The 20,583-nt window shown below is 40.2% G+C and overlaps 1 protein-coding gene across 1 annotated transcript in view; it reads left to right on the top strand.

Moving 5' to 3' along the window:
- Positions 1-20,583, top strand: part of rpe (ribulose-5-phosphate-3-epimerase) — an 88,113-nt gene that overhangs the window by 36,100 nt on the left and 31,430 nt on the right. The window contains exon 3 of the mRNA XM_066686725.1: positions 13,432-13,571. Coding sequence (XP_066542822.1) covers positions 13,432-13,571 — 140 coding nt within the window. The remainder of the gene's footprint in view (positions 1-13,431; positions 13,572-20,583) is intronic.

Here is a 20,583-nt window from a genome sequence, read left to right as displayed (position 1 = left end):
CAACTGTGACTGGTTCATTTGGTGGCAGCATATTACCTCCTTGTTTGCTGCCATTTTTAAATTCAGTTAAATTGAGAAGAAATTAAACAAGGAAATTAGGAAATATGTATATCTACTTTGGTGCTTGGAAGATCTACATTTCTGCATATCCATCCATCCATCCATCCATTATCCACCACTTATCCGGGACTGGGTTGCGGGGAAGCTGTCAAAGTAAAAAAGACCCAGACCTCCCTCTCCCCAACCACTGCTTCCAGTTCCTCCGGGGGTATACCGAGGTGTTCCCAGGCCAGTTGAGACATGTAGACTCTCCAGGGTGTTCTCAGTCTTCCCTAGGGCCTCCTCCTCCTTGGACATGCCCGAAACACCTCACCAGAAAGGCGTCCAGGAGGTATCCGGACCAGATGCCCGAACCACCTCAACTGGCTCCTCTCGACGTGGAGGAGCAGCAGCTCTACTCCGAGTCTCTCCTGGATGTCCGAGCTCCTAACCCTGTCTCTAAGGAGAGTCCAGACACCCGGTGAAGAAAACTCATTTTAGCCGCTTTTACATGAGGACACTATTCTTTCGGTCACTACCCAAAGCTCATGATCATAGGTGAGGGTTGGGACGTAGATTGAACGGTAAATTGAGAGCTTTGATTTTCTGCTCAGCTCCCTCTTCACCACAACAGACCGGTACAGAGTCTGCATTACTGAGGACAGGATCTCACTTCAAACTTGGAGAGAGCACCCTTTTCCGACTGAGTATCATGGACTCTGACTTTCTTATCCCTGCCGCTTCACACTTGGCTACAAACTGGTCCAGCAAGAGCTGGAGGTCCTGGCCCGATGAAGCCAACAACCACATCATCCGCAAAAAGCTGACATGGAATCCTGAGACCACCAAACCGGACACCTTCCGCCACTTGGCTATGCTGAAAATTCTGTCCATAAAAATTATGAACAGAACTGGTGACAACGGGCAGCTCTGATGGAGTCCAACTCCGACTGGAAACCTGGAGCCCAGTACCCCATACTCCCTGAGCACCCCCCACAGAATACCCTGAGGGACACGGTCAAATGCCTCCAGATCCACAAAACACATGTAGACTAGTTGAGCAACCTCCCATGCACCCTCCAGGATCCTAGCAAGGGTAAAGAGCTGGTCCTGTGTTTCACGACCGGGGTAGACTCGGTCTACGGAGAGAGTCTCACGCTTGTCCAGTACCCCCGCATAGACCTTAGGGAGCCTGAGGAATGTGATTTCCCCCTATATTTGGCACTGCCCCCGATGTCCACACGATGTTGCAAAGACGTGTCAGCCAGGACAGCCCCACAACATCCAGAGCCTTGAGGAACCCGGGGCAGACCTCATCCACCCCTGGGGCCCTACTGCCAAGGAGTTTTCCTACTACCTCAGCCACCTCAGCCCCAGTGATGGACGAGCCCTCCCTGGGGTCCCCAAACTCTACTTCCTCTGTGGAAGACATGCTGGTGGGATTGAGAAGATAAGTATTCCTTCCACCCCCTAATGACGCCCCCATTCGAGGTCAACAACACCCCACCCCCACCATATACAGTGTTGGTGGAAAACTGCGTTCCCCTCCTAAGTCGCCTGATGATTTGCCAGAATCTTCTTGGGGCCGACAGAAAGTCGTTTCCATCTCCTCACCGAACTCCTCCCACACCCGAGTTTTTGCCTCAGCAACAGCTGAAGCTGCAAGCTGCTTGGCTCTTCGGTAACTGTCAGCTGCCTCCGAGTCCCTTGAACCAACCAGGCTCAATAAGACTCTTTCTTCAGCTTGACAGCCTCCCTTACCCGGGGTGTCCACCACAGAGTGCGGGGATTGCTACAGGCACTGACAACCTTGCAGCCACAGCTCTGTTCAGCTGCCTCAACAATGGAGGTCTGAAACATGGCCCATTCGGACTCAATGTCACCGGCCTCCCCCGGGATGCAGTCTAAGCTCTGCCGGATGTGGGAGTTGACGATCTTTCTGACAGGTTCCCCTGTCAAACCCTCAACACACATTTAAGCCTGCCAACTCGCCACTAGAGATGCCTCGTTAATCAATTTCAGAATTGGTATCTGAAATCCATGAATTTCTATCTTATCTATTTACTAATCTCATGGGTGATTTCTTATTTTGCCAAAAATAAGTTTCACCTGCTTTGATCAGCCATTAATAAAATGCATTACTGGGCAATAAAAGAAAACAAAACAAACAAATAATAAGTTGCAACTGACATTGACAGAGTTATTTCTAAAAAGGCTTCACTATAGGTGAGCTAAAATCTAGAACTGGTCCAAGCATCCTCGGTTCTGTTCTCAGATGGGTTCTTCTTCGGTGCATCTTCTGGAGCTTTCTTTCCGAGCCTCTCTGGGTGAGTTTGAGTCAGTGTCGCCATTAGAGCTTAGTTCTAGATCTAGGGCTTGCACCCTTTTTCATCTTTTGCCCTGCTCTGACTTTGTCTTTCTGACTAATGTCTGACTGACTGTCTGGCTGGCTTCTAGTTGGCACGGTTCTGCCCACTTGAGAGAGAACTATTCGCTGATTGGTTGCTGAACCTGGAGAATACGTGTGATCGTCATGTGGTTTGAATCTTGAGTTCCAAATCAGTCAACTTTACTTTGCTTAGGATGATAGTAGTTGATAAAACCTCTTTTATATTTTACAGTTGATTTCTTTCATGAATTAATATATTGAGTACATTGATATAGGTATACAAAGACTTTTCTAGTTATTAGAGATTAATACTCTTTTAGTTTGAGGAAGGAATTAATCTCCTTGTTACAGAAATTCATATAAAATCATGCAATCAGTGTTAAATACATTTAAATGAGAATAACACATCATTGAAGAATAATTTTGATAATGCATAAATGAATATGATTTCCCAAATGTTGACTTGGAGGCAGCATATGATTTCCCAAATGTCAACATGGAGGCACTGTTCTCAGAAGAACAATACAAGAATGCTGCCATGAGAAAGAAAGCAAAACTGAAAGTAGCTGATGAATGTCGAAGTGTTTTGAAAAGGATAATGCAACCACCAGGCTAGATGGAGCTATCACTGTTGATTCCAGTACACAGCGGTTGTGCAAGTGACTGACACAAAATACATCATCACCAGAAAGCTCCAAAAAGCACTCAGTGACTCTTTGACACTCAGGCAAAGTTGCAGAGCTTGACCAAAGAGTGTGTGGTCCCCTCAGACTGTGTTTCAGAGGTGGAGGACAAAGTGAGTGCTGCCAAGGATGGGTAAAGCTGTGTTCTGCAGCTGCTCTCCCATGGACATAGACAGATTGAAGCCAGATGTGAAGCTTTGGTGAATGCCCATATAAGAGACAAGCTGGCGTCAGTGAGGACTCGGAGGAAGGAGATACAGTCAAGTGGATAGAAAAATTGAAATACATTTTGAACCTACTGGAAAACTTATGTTTGAAGCTTGGAACTTCAACGTCACTGAAATTTGGAACTTCAACTTCACTGAAAACTGGCAATTTGAAGTGCAATTTGTTTTGTAAGGTAGTTTCACTGTTTTCAGATAAAATGGTAAATTCTGAATAAAATATGCCAAGAAAAGAATTTGACATAAACGTGAAGCAGATTTACTCTGGCTCATGACTTTTCACCAACGCTGCAAAAGAAAATACACACATTTAAAAAGACAGCCTTAAGGCAGATTTATACTTCTGCATTGACTTGATGCAGAACCTACACAGGTGTGAGCGTCTATACTTCAGCGCTGGTGTCTGTGTTGCTCTGCAATTACACTGCCACACCACTAGGGCTGAATCACAAAAATCTTTCTGTATACTGTGTAGTACACCATTTAATGGTGTAGATTTTTATAAATCTTTAAAGTGCACTATTTAGGGAGTAGGTTGTTGTTTGGGACAGAGCATAGTTTACATGAGGTGCCAGGAAAGAAACAAATAAAAAGCTGGCACGTTTTTCTTGAGTGCTCCTGCTTCTCGAAGAGTTATTATTTTTTTTTTTTATTTATTTATCGGGAGACATCCTTTTTTTTTTCTCTGTTTTATTCGTCCCTGACGTCCACACCATGTCTGAAGAAATCTCTCACTATGAATTTGCTGCTGTATGCAGTCTCTGTGTGTGTGTGGAGGAGAGGACTACATCTTTCTGTACTACTTTGGTTCGATTTAACAATGTCAATCTGACTACTGACTATTCAAATCAAATTTATTTGTATAGCGCTTTTTACAACTGATGTTGTCACAAAGCAGCTTCACAGAATTCCACTAAGACAGAGTTTTGATGTTAAATGTAAAAATTCCCAGGTGAGCAAGCCAAGGGTGACAGGGGCAAGGAAAAACTCCCTCAGGAAGAAACCTTGGGAGGAACCTCCTCTGGTCAATCTACTGGTAATAGGAAATAGTATTTTGAAGGTATTCAAGAGCATGCCCATGTAGAGCTTTATATGTTAATAACAGAGTGGGTAAAAGGTTTCAAGTCTATCTTTTACAATTACATTGTTTTATATCAGCCACATCAGGTGGCTGCCAGGTCAGATTAAAAACTGGATTGAGTTTGTTGTCTAATATTCTCAATTATATTATTAAAAAAGTCAATAAAGACTTTACTGGTGAGAGTTGCCGGAATTAGTTGTTCAGACCCGGCCTGATTTTGTAGTTCTGGAAAACGCAATAAATTGTATTCTAAGATTGTTTTTATTACTGGAGATCAGTGAAACCTGATATGCAGAGTGAGCTTTAGTGAGGGCATTTCTATACTCTGTAAGGCTGTTCTTTCAGGCAGAGCAGAAATGGCATTCCACTCTAGTTTCCGTGATGTTTGTTGAAATATACGTTTTAGAGAGATGAGGCACCTTTTGTTACATTTTGACAGGTCATTTGGACCAATCAAGTCCCGCCCCCTTTGAGTAAAGGAATCCTGCTTTTTGACCAATATTAAATAACCAGAAATACCTGGAAGTTCCTCCCCTGGATGTCATTACATCTGGTTCCTGCCACCAGATGTCATCCCACCAAATACCCCCCCACCCCACCACCAAACGTCAGCCAACACAAAGTTAACATCATCCACCACACACACACATGCATGCATGCATACATACATACATACATACATACATATATGCTATGAAGAGATACCACCCCTTCCTTTCCCAGATATCAACAGCCGTCGAACACAGAGTTAACATGAGCACCCCATCCACTTTGCTACATAAAAACACACACACACATATGTATATGCAATGAAGAGATACCATGAACATGAAGAGAGACATCAACATCCTCCGCACACACATAGTTAACATGAGCACCACAACCCACCATCACCCCCCCTTTTTCTTATTCTATCGAAGACTAAATCCTTTCAGTAAGTAAATTTAAATATGATATATTTTTATACGTATTTCAGCGTCCTCCTTTTATATTTTGTTCTTCTTTATATTACAGTCATGCTTTCCACCAGGAACCATTCTGACAGTATCAGGTCGATCAGGCGATTACCTGAATCAGTCAAGAGCCATCAATTTTTCACTCAGAATGTTGAACTTGTATGATTGTATGTGGATCAAGGCAAGATTGTAAAACTGTTTTATTCGTATTTACAAAACATGTGTATCATATTGTCATTCAGTGTATTAACCAGATGAACCAAAATGGCACAGAAACGCGGCAACAACAAGCTTTTAATCAAGCTAAGAATTCTAAAATCAGACCTTTTTCAAATTTTACAGTTAATGCTCAGAATCAGATAATCTGTGAACTAAACCAAAGTCTGTGAAGGTTGCAGAACAGTCTGGAAGAACAAGGTCAGACTATTCAGTTGAACTCTCTAAGCATCTATTATTTTCTAATAGATGCAAAGACTGTACAATGCAAAGATTGACTAAGGATTTGTAGATCACAGTATTGTTATGATAAACATAAAGCTGTGATCGATTCAAAAGTAGATCAAACTTTATGCAAAACTAGATTCTACTGTCCTAAATGTAATACAGTGCAGGATCGGGGTAACGGATCCAAAAAGCATCGGTGTCATGTGAGTCTCTGCAAAAACTGTGATGCCAAATTGTGGATTCATAAATCTTGCATGAATGTTTTATAGAACCTTTCAAAATAGAACTTCCAGATAAAAGCTATGTCTTTTATGATTTTGAGGCCAATCAACAGACAGGTTATCACATAGCTAATTATATATGCTGCATTGATTATAGAGGTAAGAAGTGGACAGCTGAAAGGGACAAATGCATAGCTGCATACTTTAGGAGGTTTCACAGGAAAAAGTACACTGGCTATACTTTCATAGTGCACAATGCTTGAGGGTAAGATTCATACCTTTTATTGAACCATTTGGTAAAAGAAGGAATCACACCTAGCATCATAGCACAAGGGGGTAAAATCTTGTGTTTTGAAGATGATGATTTTCTCCCTATGAGACTGAGCGCAATTCCAAAGGCTATGGGATTCATAACAGACAACAAAGGGTATTTATGGAGTACACAGGAACATCAGAACTATTTGGGCCTTATCCTCAGCCTGCGTTCTATGGGGTAGACACCACGATGGCCAAAGAAAGAGATTAATTTTTTGACTAGTACAATACACGAGCAACACAAACACGTCAAACAAACACTTTTTACATCTGCATTATGTAGCTGGTCCTGGTGAAAGAATCGATTACAATGATTTCACATCACTCTATCCGTACGTGAATAAAACAGAGGTACCCCCTGTGCCCCTTATAGGGTGAAAAATTAACTCTTTTTTGCTTTGTGTCGAACATGTGCTGAACTACAAATGCGAAATTGTAACCACAAGGATGAGGAGAGGTCCCTGACCATTAGTTGGTATAATGAAGAGATAATGAAGGCCCTCAAGAAACGTTACAGAATGATGAAGTTGTTTGAAATATGGCACTTCCCTAATCATTCGGATGAATTGTTTGCAGATTACATCAAAATGTTTCTTAAGACAAAACAAGAGAGCTCAGGTTATCCCTCCTGGGTAGCTGATGAGTCCAGTGTAAAAAAAAAAAAAAAAAAATAGTACATTCAAAAGTATGAGGAGAATGAAGGGATCAAACTTGATGAATCTCGCATAGTCGTAAATCCTGCCAAGATATCTGTGGCTAAAATGGCTCTGATTTCTTTATGGTGTAAGATGTGACAGGTCAAACACTTCACTGATCAAAGACCGAGTTTTTACAATTCATGTTCTCGGAATATGTATGATGCAAGTCATTTCACCTTTTCTGAATCAGGAGGTGGCGATGGTACAGTGGTGTTACGCAGACGATGGGTGTCCTAAAGCTGGGCAATGCTAATGTATTTTCACTACAGCCTATGCTACACTTGAATTGTACAATCTGATAGATCGACTACAGCAGAGGTGTTTGTACAAGGATACAGACAGAGTAATCTTCAAAAGTAAAGAAGGTGACTGGATGCCGCCTCTAAACGATTACTTAGGAGGGCTTACGAGAGAACTGGACACAGTAGAATTTGTCAGTGGGGGTCCAAAAACCTTTGCTTATCGCACTCTCAAAGGTAAAACAACAATGAAAGTTAAGGGCATTACTTTAAACTACACCAACAGTGAAATTGTGAACTTCACAGATCTGGTTGATGAACGTGTGAAAAATCAAATTGAGAGAGATAAGATGCTTACACTTGGAAAAAAAAATCAGAGTTGTGTACAATAAACTTTTCTGTTTGGATTTTACAACTTTACCTTAAGGTTATTAACTAACTACATGTTTTAATATGGTTATACCTAAGGCATTTGATTCTACACTTCAGCCACCTTTTTCTTGTATATTGTGTGGACCAAGCAGTAGCGGAAAATCTTTTTTTATCAAAATGTTGTTGGAAAATTGGAAAAAAAAAGCCCCAGATCAAGTTGTATGGTGTTATACATGCTGGCAGACTCTCTATGATGATCTGCTGAACAAAATAAATATTTGTTTTGTTCAAGGAATACCAGACTCTTTGTGTGATGATGAACTATTTCCACAAAACAAACTTACTGGTGATTGATGATTTGATGGAAATGGCTAGCAAGTATGAGGAAGTAGAAAAAGCCTTTTCAAGGAAAAAGTAGCAGAACCATCAATTTAAACACCGACTACATGGTGCTTTTTAAAAATCCTAGAGACAAGTTACAGATCAACATACTGACGTGTCAAATGTATCCAGGTAACAAGTACTTTTTAAAATGTTTCCAATAAGCTACCGCTAGGCCGTAAGTGTATTTATTTGTAGATTTGACAGCATCAACGCCAGAAGAACTTCGTCTCGGGTCAGGCTTGTTTTCATGGGAGAATCCTGCAGTGTATATATATACCAAAGAAAAAAAGTTGTGAACTGCTGAAATGTCTACCAGACTAAAGAGAAATTTTCAGGTCTTGAGATCTCTATATTAGACTTCACCTGGAGAAAGGAAGGTTATATTATGCAAAGCTCCCGCCGACTTCATTTTAGCTATTTGTGAAATAGCCCTAAATCTATTGAGAGGAAACATTCCTTTAATGGCTTGACAATATCATCGGTTGAAAAGACCCTTTAAAAGAAATTTATTAAATTTTTATAGATAATAATAGAACGGCTGTGGAGGCTAAAAAATTATTAATCAATCCGGAGGATTTCTTCTGCTTTTTTTTTTTACTAAGTGTTGCAATTCCCTTCATCAGCAGTTTAATAGCATCCTGTCAGAGATGGCATGGAGAATGCTGAAAAGATGTATTTGGTACCTCAACACCAGCTAGATAAACGTAAAAGCATGACAAGTGGAATAAATGGGGAAAAAATTGATTCAGACTATGTGATACGTCATATATTGAACAGATCTGATTTGATTTCTTATGAAAGGGCTAAACTTCATGCATCAGCCTTGCAAACATTTTAAAACAGTCAAACTGTGAGATGAGAAAACGTCTCAATTAACCCTTTCCCTTTTCAACAGCTTTTCATCAAATCTGCAAGTTCTCTGGTATCCATGATTACTGATAATCTATGAGAACGTTTCGATGATTGTTGGTTTTCAGAATTGAATCAAAACTTGCATATACAATTAGATTCACAGTTCTCGGAAGAGGGGTTCGAAATCTGAGTACCAGTCTCATATTACCCGACTTTATTAACGATAGATGTTGTCTGCAGTCATCATCAGGACTCAGGTTGAAAGTGACCAGAGTGTAACCTTGCGTGTAGTCTTGTCTGTTTATTGCCAAACCCTGATCTATAAGTTGTTTTCCTGAAGCTAAAATTAACGAATGAAACTCACGGACCATGTTACCGGATTGAAGTTAAGTTGAAATGGTTTTGCAGGATACTGTATTCGGTCTACATAGATGGCTATAAACTCTGTATTGTAATGCTTAATATAAAAAGGATTTTTATTGTATGCTCTGCTTAAGGGGTCAGAGGAATATCCTGCACATGTCCCAACTTTACAGTAGAAGAAACGGTTACTTTTTTCATAGACAGTGATGCTGCGAGTAATTTAAGAAGGTAATCCCGTGGGCCGTCTTTCATTAGACAAAATTCCTCTTTACTTTGAACCATTTTAATTTTTAAATTAATTCCATTCAGGAAAAGTTTATCTTGAAAAAATATCAGAGTGAATGTGTCCAATCAAAGGTTTTGCTTTCTGAGCTAAAAAGGGTCCTGTTTTTTAATCCATTATTATGACCTTGAGGATCTGTCACATCCATCTGACCAGCAGTGTCTTTTTTAAAACAATCCAGTAGAATCCTTGCCAATATTCAAAAGACACTCCATTATGGATCTGTATGGATAAGTATTGCTTGATTGACTGATGAGACGATCCCCGAGCATAACATGTACTTGTGAAAATAGAGACGCTATTGGATAGTTTATGACACCGACCTTAGCATCATTATCTATATCAGCTAAGGTTTTTGTTTGGTTCCAGGCCTAGTATAAGTGATAAAAGTACATGAGCCCCCAGTGCATACGATTTGTCAGTTACCATGCATTTTTTTTGTTGATTTTTATTGTTGTATTCGATTTTTGTTTCAAGAGCTAACTTTTTTGCCACTCTATTCATTTCCTGAATCAGAGCATCTATATTGCTGTAATAACCTGAACTCACTTGACAGGTATATATTTTTTTTAATAAATATTCCGTCTTCAAAACGGACAAATATGCTTTCCCTCCTGACAATGAGTATGAGGATATTGCACTTCCGTGAGAGCTACCTCCAAGTCACTTGTCAATTCAAGGGGTTTAGCAAATTTTGTGGTGTAACATGAAATCTTATTTTCAGTATAAATGTCTTTTAGTGTTGATGTGTCGAGAATATTCATCCGGGTCATACAGGCATGTATGTTGATGCTGGCTCGTGTGGTCAATTGAACACTCGTTGCAGTTTTCAGTTATGTCCTTTTCAATGATTATTTTCAGCAGATCAGCGGTCACAGCATGGGTGGAAAGCATAGTCCTACTTATACATCTATAGATTTCATTCGATGGTTCTGGATGGAATGATCCTGTGGATGCATTGTCCATCTACATGTGTTCTTCGCATAGTACATGTTTAAGAGTTCTTGAGCCATTTTAGCAGATGACCCGTTGTCGCTATGAGCACGACAAGCATGTGACTAACTGACAAAAGTGGCTGTATTTATTCTCTACGTGATGGATGTTCAGGGAAAACTCTGACTCCACCTCTGACGACTTTCACAAACACAACGTCAATATCAAGATCAGCGTTGCTTGCAATTGGATGATGGATGTTGGCTTCAAAATAGTCATTCAGTCTCATTTTAAGTCTCTTTAAGCCTTAAATTAATTGATTCATTAAGCAATCGATTTAATGCTTGTTAATGAAGCATACTTGATATATATCTTTCAAATCATTCCAATCTACTTTTATGTAAGTGTCTTTTCCATAGGAAAACATACCTGAATATGAATGTTTGCTATTGTACAACATAGTCTTGCATACCATAGACGTACCCTCAGCATTCCTCACGGTATGGAGAACAAAAAAAGTGTGTGAAGACATAGCCGTGGATCGATCCCATGGTAGTATGAAGATTTTGAAATGTCCTTAATTTTGTAATTCGTATATGCATTCAATTCAATGCTATGTTTCTTGAAGCCGTTCCAGTCATTCCCAAGCAGGGTGAATCTGTCTGTGGCATCCTTGCAACTCTCTGTTGGGCTGGTAAAGAGGGTAACGTTGTTGGTTTTGTCATCAAATGCATATCCAAAACAGACCCCATTCCTTAAAGTCGCAGATCCGAGCTGTTAAAAAAAACATAGGCTTTTTTGGTGCACCTGGTGTTTTGTCCCATCATTTTTCAGCTTTGTAGCTTATAAGCTTATTTTAAAACAGTAGCCCTTACACTCTTATACCTTTACTCACAGTGTCACACCTCTGGGAAAGGCGGAGTAACTCTAGGTATATGTCTGAGTACAAATCTTATTGGTCAGTATCTTTTTAAATTTTAGTTGGGTAAATCATTCGATTAGAGTAACTTGTGATATCTGTGTGTGTGTGTGTGTGATGGATGTTGATGTCTGGGAACAGATAGGGTGGTATCTCTTCATTGTATATATGTATGTATGTGTGTATGGTGGATGATGTTATCTATGTTTTGGCAGATGTGTGGGGGGTGTAGTTGGTTGAAAAACCAAATGGGATGATGTCTGGTGGCGTGAACCAGAGGTGGTGATGTCCAGGGGAGGAACTTCTGGGTACGTCTAGTTACTTGTTATTGGTCAAAAGGAGGGACTAATGGAAAAATGGACGCTTCTGATCGGTCGAGGGTGGGACTTCCAGTACTCAAATGGGGACGGGGCCCTTTTTTAATGAAAAGTGCCTTAAATATATCTCTCTCAGGTTTTACCATTGTACCATGGGGCGAGCTTTTTCTGTCTCATACTTTTGCTTTTAACTGGTACCACATTTTCTAAAGTAGATCGACAGGTATTTTCTGAGTAGTCAGTTAGTACATATAGCTCCATTGGATCTGATGGAGTGGGAACTGGAGTTGATAGTTCTGGGAGGTTTTCTATAAATTGTAGGGTCGTAAATTTTTTTTTTTTTTTTTTTTTTTTTTTTTTTTTTTTTTTGTATTGAGGCGATTGAAATGTCTGAGGTGATCTGACATGCCTTGACATCAACAAATTTCACCTACCTAAAATGGTTGTTACCCAAAAAGCTACACATGTTAATATTCAGCACCAACTGAATTGTTTGTTTTTAAATGGCAGTATTGTAGTTATTTAGCAACGGGACAGACTGCTTTGGAGGAACAAAACCATAAATAATAGCTTCAGATGATTGCTTGAAAACAGCAGAGAACATTCAAACTGTCAGCTAACCTCTGTGCAATTACAGACTATTTACTGTCAGCTTCACGAATTCCATTGCTGGAATATATTACTGAACTACCTAGCCTAATCAGCTTCACTTACTCATCACAAAATAAAGCCGTTCCTCCTCAGGCAGCTGAAAAATGTGACTGTGCCATCTTGAAGCTTTGCATACAAGTGTGAAAGCACAGCCATATACTTCTATGTGTATGACCAAAAAAATGGCCATTTTCACACGTTGTATTGTAGTCTTAATCTTCCAATAATAGCGGATTGATTTGCGTGCTATTATAATATGAATGGGTGGGCCATCAAGGGTCGCAGTCTGAGTCTCAGACTGAGTGTCTCTTGTTACTTATCTAGAATGTAGAATATTAAAGGAGAATCTTCGCGTGTGAATCTCTGGCTGTGCAGCATGCGCTACTTTGCACATGGCAGGAAGGAAACTGAACACAAGTGACCAAATAAACAAGAAATATATACATTAAGGAAATAATAATAATAATTAGGAGTCCCCATCTATGATACTCAGTAGTCTCTATGAATCTGTGTGCAATAGACCTTTATTATTCTTATCAGAGCGTCCCTCATGTGGTAAGAGGTAGGAGTCATATAAAATAACAATATAATTATATTATATATTTGTTATATATATATCTCCATCCATCCATCCATTATCTGTAACCGCTTATCCAATGATTCCAGAGCCTACCTGGAATCATCGGGCACAAGGCGGGAATACACTCTGGAGGGGACGCCAGTCCTTCACAGGGCAACACAGACACACATTCACACCTACAGACACTTTCGAGTTGCCAATCCACCTGCAACGTGTGTTTTTGGACTGTGGGAGGAAACCGGAGCACCCGGAGGAAACCCACGCGGACACGGGGAGAACACACCAACTCCTCACAGACAGTCACCCGAAGCTGGAATCGAACCCACAACCTCCAGGCCCCTGGAGCTGTGTGACTGCGACACTACCTGCTGCGCCACCGTGCAGAGAGAGAGAGAGAGAGAGTGTCATATTTACCACTATTTTGATTACCAATTATGTTCGTGTTAATAACATACATGGTAATTGCACTGAAATGTGTTTTGTTTCAGATATGCACATGATGGTATCTAAACCTGAGCAATGGATAAGGCCTATGGCAGCAGCAGGAGCAAACCAGTACACCTTCCATCTGGAGGCCACCACCAATCCTGGAAACCTTATCAAGGAAATTAGAGACAATCAGATGAAGGTCTGTGCAAGATAATACTTGGGCCAGGGAATATAATTTTTTCTACTCATTTATATAGAAGAAATATTTTTGTTTGGTAAAAAAAAAATATTTACATTAAGACTAACAGCTCTAGTAAATTCAAATAAATTTAAAGACACCTTATAATGCCTTTTCAATTTCACCAGAAGGGTAAATATTAAGGGTAAAAAATATTTTTCCTTTACCCTTTATTAGGGTAAATATTTCATTATTTTTATTTTTTATTATTATATTAATATGCAAAATAGGTTTGAATATTCAAGTACAAAAAATGAAAACATACCATAAAAAAATGAAGTAGATACATATTCTGTTTCAATAAATAGAAGAGATGAGAATGAGAGGAAAATGTACAGGAAAAAATTGATTAAAAATACAGAATAAAGGAGTACCAAACTGCAAAAGAGTTTATTGGTGTAATGTGGATTTCAAAAAACGCATGGGTGTGACAAGAAATGAAGTTTATATATCAGTGGCGGATGCTGGTCTTTCAAGGAGGGGAAGCTCATTTTCGGCCTACATCATAAAATGTGTCGGTTTATTTATACGTAAATTCTACCCTCCGTTCCTTTTCAAGAAAAGGATCTGTGACCCTGTCGTACCAACAAGGCGTCTTTTCCAGGGACTTGACTAGTGTCCTTTCAATGGCCAGCAGAGCTAGGCTGCTTAAACGGCCTTGGCCCATGTGAAGTGTGTCCGCCTGTGAGTGCTTTGTGACGTTGGAGGGGCTCAGCAACACCCGCTGGACAGAAACTGCGATAGAAGTCAGAAAGTGTGATAGGAGTCAGTCTTCAAACACAAGCAGCTACAAAAAACTCCACCCATAAATAGAAGCTCGATTTATCGCTAGTCGTTTTTAACAAAGAAAATGCCGCTAAGAGGATTAAGAAAGTCTGGTTCAACTCGGAACAGAATGAAAATGTAATGCTCCCATGGATCTTTACACCAAAGGATCGCTGATTTGCTCATTTCGCTGTCAATCAAAAAGGGATTCATCCTCATACAGATCATCCAATCATCATGCTGAGCATCCGGGCCAGCCCACTGCCCCATAGACGCTGAGCGTCCGATGGGCGGGACAAAGTCCAGCATTTATTCAATGACTCGTCTCGTTTTGCTGCTTCGCAATTGAACTCAGTGGACGCTCAGCGTCCACACTGTTTAAAGCACTATGAGAATGATTGAGAGGAAAGCCGGGTCTTTACCAGTGATAAGAAGCTGATTCTGAACAAAAGTTGAGCGCGTTGTGTGGGTGTGTCAGTGTGTGTGTGTGTATATATATATATATATATATATATATATATATATATATATATATCTCAGAGGCGATTGCTCTAAGACTGCAAGGGAAACTCAGCTTCCCCTAAAATGTAAAAAAAAATAAGTGATCAAATATATACTGTTGTGTGTACATGTCATTGAATAAATATGCACTACAACGCGCTCAACTTTTGTTCAGAATCATCTTCTTATCACTGGTAAAGACCCGGCTTTCCTCTCAATCATTCTACATATGTGTATATATATATATATATACATAAACATACATATACATACACACACATATACATATATATATAATTATATATATAATGTATGTATGTATGTTATAGTCTGTGTTTTTTGGGTGTGTTTTATTTTTTATTTTTTTCTTTCTCTCCCCCCTTCTGCTATGGCGAGATTGTATTTTCATCCCTGGAAATGTTTTCCTATTTGCGAGAGCACTTTCATTGCATGACATGATTTTTCCTCACACTAAATTATTTTTTCAGCTGGCAAACTTTGAATTGGATCTAACGCCATAGATCAGGCTGCTTCTCGTATATAAATTGCCAATAAATAAACACTCCCTAGTATGGAATTGTTCCCACCTTGCACCCAGATTTAACAGGTTAAGATTAGAAAGCCTTAAATTTTCAGAACCTGAGGACACCCCCCCTCCTTGCAGCCTAATAGTGGACTATTAACTGCCCTCTCTTATGTAAATGAGGCAAAGTAGAGAAGCACTCTCCAAAGGATGCTAGAGTTCTCAGAAAGAATGAGAGATATATAGCTATACCTTTTTTTTCCTTTTTTTAAACCATTTGTAAGTTTATATTTTTCTTTATAATTTGGACTTAAGTTCTTTGATTATATAATAGCTTCAGTTTATTGATTTATTATTATTTTTAAAATAAATGAATATTACTTGCAATGTACATTTAAACAGTGCAATGTAACTCCAAGTCAATCACACTTCTGTGAAATTAACCTGTCCAGTTAGGTAGCGACACTGATTGTGAATCAATTTAATCTGCTGTTGTGCAAATGGAACAGACAACAGGTAGAAATAAGAGGCAATTAGCAAGACAACCCCTATAAAGGTTCTGCAGTTGGTGACCACAGACCATTTGTTTGTTTTCATCCTTTCTGGCTGATGTTTTTTGTCACTTTTGCATTTTGTCAGTGCTCTCACCCATAGAGTTAGCATGAGGCATTGTCTACAACACAAAGAAGCTACCTCCTCATTTGTGCAAGGAGGAACATGAGGAGCAGTGCTCTGACTCCATGAGGGTGGTATGAGAACCTGACATCCACAAGTGGGGCTTGTGCTTGCAGACCAACACTGCGTAGGGCGCTTGGCATTTGCCAGAGAACACCAAGATTGGCAGATTCACCATTGGCGCCCTGTGCTCCTCACGGATTAGAGCAGAATCACACTGAGCACTTGTGACAAATGTGACAGAGTCTGGAGATGCCATGTAGAATGTTCTGCTGCCTGCAACATCCTTCAGCATGACTGGATAGGCAGTGGGTCAGTAATGGTGTAGGGGGGCATTTCTTTGGAGGGCCGCACAGCCCTCCATGTGCTAGCCAGAGGTACCTTGACTGCCATTTGATACCGGGATGAGATTGTGAGACCATATGCTGGTGCCCTGGGTTCCTCCTTATGCATTACAATGCTAGGTCTCATGTGGCTGAAGTGTGTCAGCCTGCCCGTTCTCCAGACCTGAATCTAATCGAGCACATCTGGGACATCATGTCTCGTTCGATCAACCAATGCCACAATGCCACATTAAGTGTTTGCATTTCTAAGTGTAACCAGGAGCTTTGGCTGATTTATTAAAAAATAAATAAATAAATAAAATCTACAATTAAATAAGTATTTTCTATCCCAAGGAAGACAAAGCCAACAACTTTAATGATGTAGTGTATTTTGTATTTGATATTTGTATTATTTAAGTCATAATGTGTTAATCAGTGTTTATCTATTTACAGCACCCTCTATAATTATTGGCACCCCTAGTTAAAATGTGTTAAAAGCCATAAAATAAATATATTTTTTTATTGCAGAAGCATAATCTCACTTTGAAAAAAAAACCTTTAACTCAAGTGAAACAAAAATAAATAAATAAATAAAGAAAAAATCCTGACTAAGAAATAATTATTTCCCATAAAATGACCTGTTCTACAATTATTGCTATCCTTAACAATTTCTTGGAAATAAATATATTTGAACCAATTATGTAATTTCTACTGTAGTTGTATAAAGTGGATCAAAGTATCTAGGAACCTTTAATTAGTAATTCATAACTTCCTGTTTCCCTGGGGTATAAATTTGGCATTACACAGAGGCCTATTTCTCTTACTCACTCTTGAATTGTGTGTTCTCTTGTCTTTCCCATGTTTAAGTAAAGCAGATGTGTGTTGACCTTCATAAATCAGGCAATGGCTATAAGAAAATAGCCACTCACCTGCAGAACAGTGTTAAGGTTTCAGTTATGTGCTCCAGTGTGGTTTTCCAAGAAAAACTCGTCTGCAGACACGCTTTTTTAAACTCCCAATCTTCAATGAAATGATAATCACACTCAAATATGGCTCACAGGTATGACTTGACCATATATCTGTCATTTAGGCAAAGAGATTTACTCTCATGAGCCGGTTGGAAAGGGGCTGTCACACGTAAATGTACATGTTTGGCAGTGCTTCTTGTGCAAAGAAATTGCGACCGGGCAATTGGTATCGTGGGTCAAGAGTCTTTTGAAGCCCTCTTTTTTACTGTTGAGACGGGGAGCATACTCTTTGCTATGTAGTAAACTACTGCCTTAGTAATACCACACCACGTTGTACTTTACTTTTCATAACGCATATATATTTTAATATATTGATATATTGCCCAGCCCTCGAGGTTAGTAAAACGTTCCAGTTCAAGTGCAGCTCAAAATCCAAAACAAATTAAAACAGGATCTGTCAATGTATATGTAAGTGAACAGTTTTCTTTCTCTATCCATTTTTGTGTGTTTAAAGTAATCCTCTAGAAGTAGGTATCAAAATAATCTGGAGCCTCTGTTATCTCCACTGCTAGTGAAGGAGCTACCAACTATTTTTAGTTTTTTTTTTTATTTTTTATTTTTTTTAAATAATAATAAACACTGATATGAACAACATTCTAATGGCGATATTTCAAGTGACAGTACAACATTTTTCTTGTGCACTAGACAATATTCCATTTTCTTTGTTTAAAGAGACTGTACATCATTTTAGTGTTTTATGTTATGAAATTCTTCTCAAACATTTTACGGGAATTCTCAGCTGCCAGTAAGTAGCTCTCTTGAAGACGCTGATGTAGTTTTTTCACAGTCTGAGTGAGTCTTATGTCTGTCATTTGCAGGGCTTATTCCCAGGACAAGGTCAATAGGTAAGGTGGGTTGATGACCAAACATCAGCTCATAAGATGAGTATCTTGTCTCATTTTGGGTGCAGTTAAATTCACGTACCAGAGGTTTGACAAAATCTCTCCAGTGATGCTTAGCATTGAATAAATGCTGGACTTCGTCCCGCCCATCGGACGCTCAGCGTCTATGGGGCAGTGGGCTGGCCCGGATGCTCAGCTTCTGCATGATGATTGGATGATCTGTCTGAGGATGAATCCCTTTTTGATTGACAGGCTTTTTCTTCCAAGGTTCCTAACATGTTAGAAGAGTTCGGTTGAAATGCTCAACAGGGTTTTCCCGGAGGATGTTAGGGCATTGTTCACACTTTGTCAGTTCCAATAAAGGATCTTTGGTTGGAACTGCTACAGCAAATTTTGTAAAATAATCTGTCATCACCAGTATATTCCTTGTATCCCGGTTGTCAGGCTCAATGGAAAGATAATCCATGCATACTAATTCCAGAGGATAAGTTCTTATTATGTTTTCCATAAAAGCAGATTTCTGAGAACTTCCTTTCCTCCTGATATATCTTCCACATGTTTGGCATCTTTTGCCATTCTGGGCCAATAAAATTTTGCAAGAGTGACCCCACATGGCCTTCTCTCTGTATGATCTGGGCAAAACCAGCTGGCAAACTTTTATTACCATGATCAGACCATACTCTATACAAGACAACATTTTGGAAGTGGAGCCTATTCCACTCTCAAAAATATTTTTACATCAGAAGATTCAAGGTTCACTTCTTGCAAGGTTGGCTTCCTGTTTTATTTATTTATTTTTTTAAAATGGAAGATAATTTCCTGATAGATTCATCATCTCGCTGCACTCTGTACCAATCCTCATTAGTCATGCCAGGCTTTGTCTGTAGGCTTGGGGTAGCAAAATCCGCAGGTATCGATGAGACATTTAAAGCAAGGAACTCAACAAGAAGAGGAGTTTTCAATGGCTCAAAACATCCACCTGAGAGTATGGAGTGACATTGGTATACAGCAGAGAACACACTGATAAACTGATAACTGATGTAACTGTTTCATCTTACGTGGTTAACACAAAATCACTAATGAATGGGTCACTTCTGATTTCCCCAAATGTATCATTTTTTATCATGAATGTATCACATTCATTTTGTGTGTTTAATACCTTTAACAGTCACAGAGCCCTGTTATTCCTATGCAGAACTGTGCACAGATAATTCACAGTTGGCTATGCTTAGTTTCTCTATTGTTGCTTGCAGTTCACCTAGAGCAGCCCATAATTGGCTGTTCTCTTTTAAGCATTCGTTTCGGTGTCTCACTATGGGATACGCCCCCTTTGCGTATACCTCAGAAGCTCTATTACACTACGCCAGCCCCTGGGCTGGCTGACAGCTGTGATGCTCATGCGCCGCCCTCAATATATAATACGGAGCACGACATCATAACCTCATTCAAAACCTTCTTCTCGCTTCACTCCAGAAGCCTTCATTCTCTCTACCCTTGCGACACCTAAGCTTCACTGTCCACAGACGGAGTTAATATCTCCGTCGACGGGCGCTTAGTGTCGTTAAGGAAGAGAAAAATTATTGATTCGTGTCTTCACCATAGCTCGGATTATTCTAGTCATTTTGTCTCCAAACAACGGCTCCAAACAACGGCCCCTGCTAACTAACCACCACGTTAGTTGCGACTCTCGGCTAGTCGTTAGCTCCCGTGCTTGCCTACTATTTGGTCACCACGCCAATTGTTTCCAACAGCACAGTCTAAGCACAATTTAGCACACCAGCTAAATGGCTGCAGCAATGCAGGCGGTGCCTATTGGGGACGGAGAACCAGCGCGGACGTGTCCCTGTGGGAATAAAATATCTAGCGGGGACACTCACCAGGTCTGCTCCGTTTGTCTCGGGCTGCGACATGCCCAGGCAGCGTTGAATGACCCGGGCTCATGCGAGCACTGCGCGCGGTTTACCGTTAAAAGCCTCCACCGTAGGCTGGCACGCCAAGCCAGTTTTTCAGGCGAGGACCCCCTTGTGTCCGGCGCTACCATTACGTCGACTTTACAGCAGGCCACCATGCCCGTTGAATCGTCCACCCCCGTGGCTCTTAGCTGGGGTGACCAACTCGATTCTCTCGACCCCCTGCCCACCCTGATAGACGCAGAGGAGGACTATGAGGATGGTGGTTCCGAATTTCTCGTCTCAGATGAGGACATTGAATTCGAGGACTCTCCGTTTCTCCACCCCGCCCAGATGGGAAAACATCCCGGTGCCATGCAGGCCACTAATGACCCAGATGGGACGCCACCGTCGCCCCTTCTAAGTG

This window comes from Hoplias malabaricus, chromosome 12, assembly GCF_029633855.1.
Source record: "Hoplias malabaricus isolate fHopMal1 chromosome 12, fHopMal1.hap1, whole genome shotgun sequence".
In the NCBI taxonomy this organism is placed as follows: Eukaryota; Metazoa; Chordata; class Actinopteri; order Characiformes; family Erythrinidae; genus Hoplias; species Hoplias malabaricus.
This window is presented reverse-complemented; position numbering and strand designations above follow the sequence as displayed.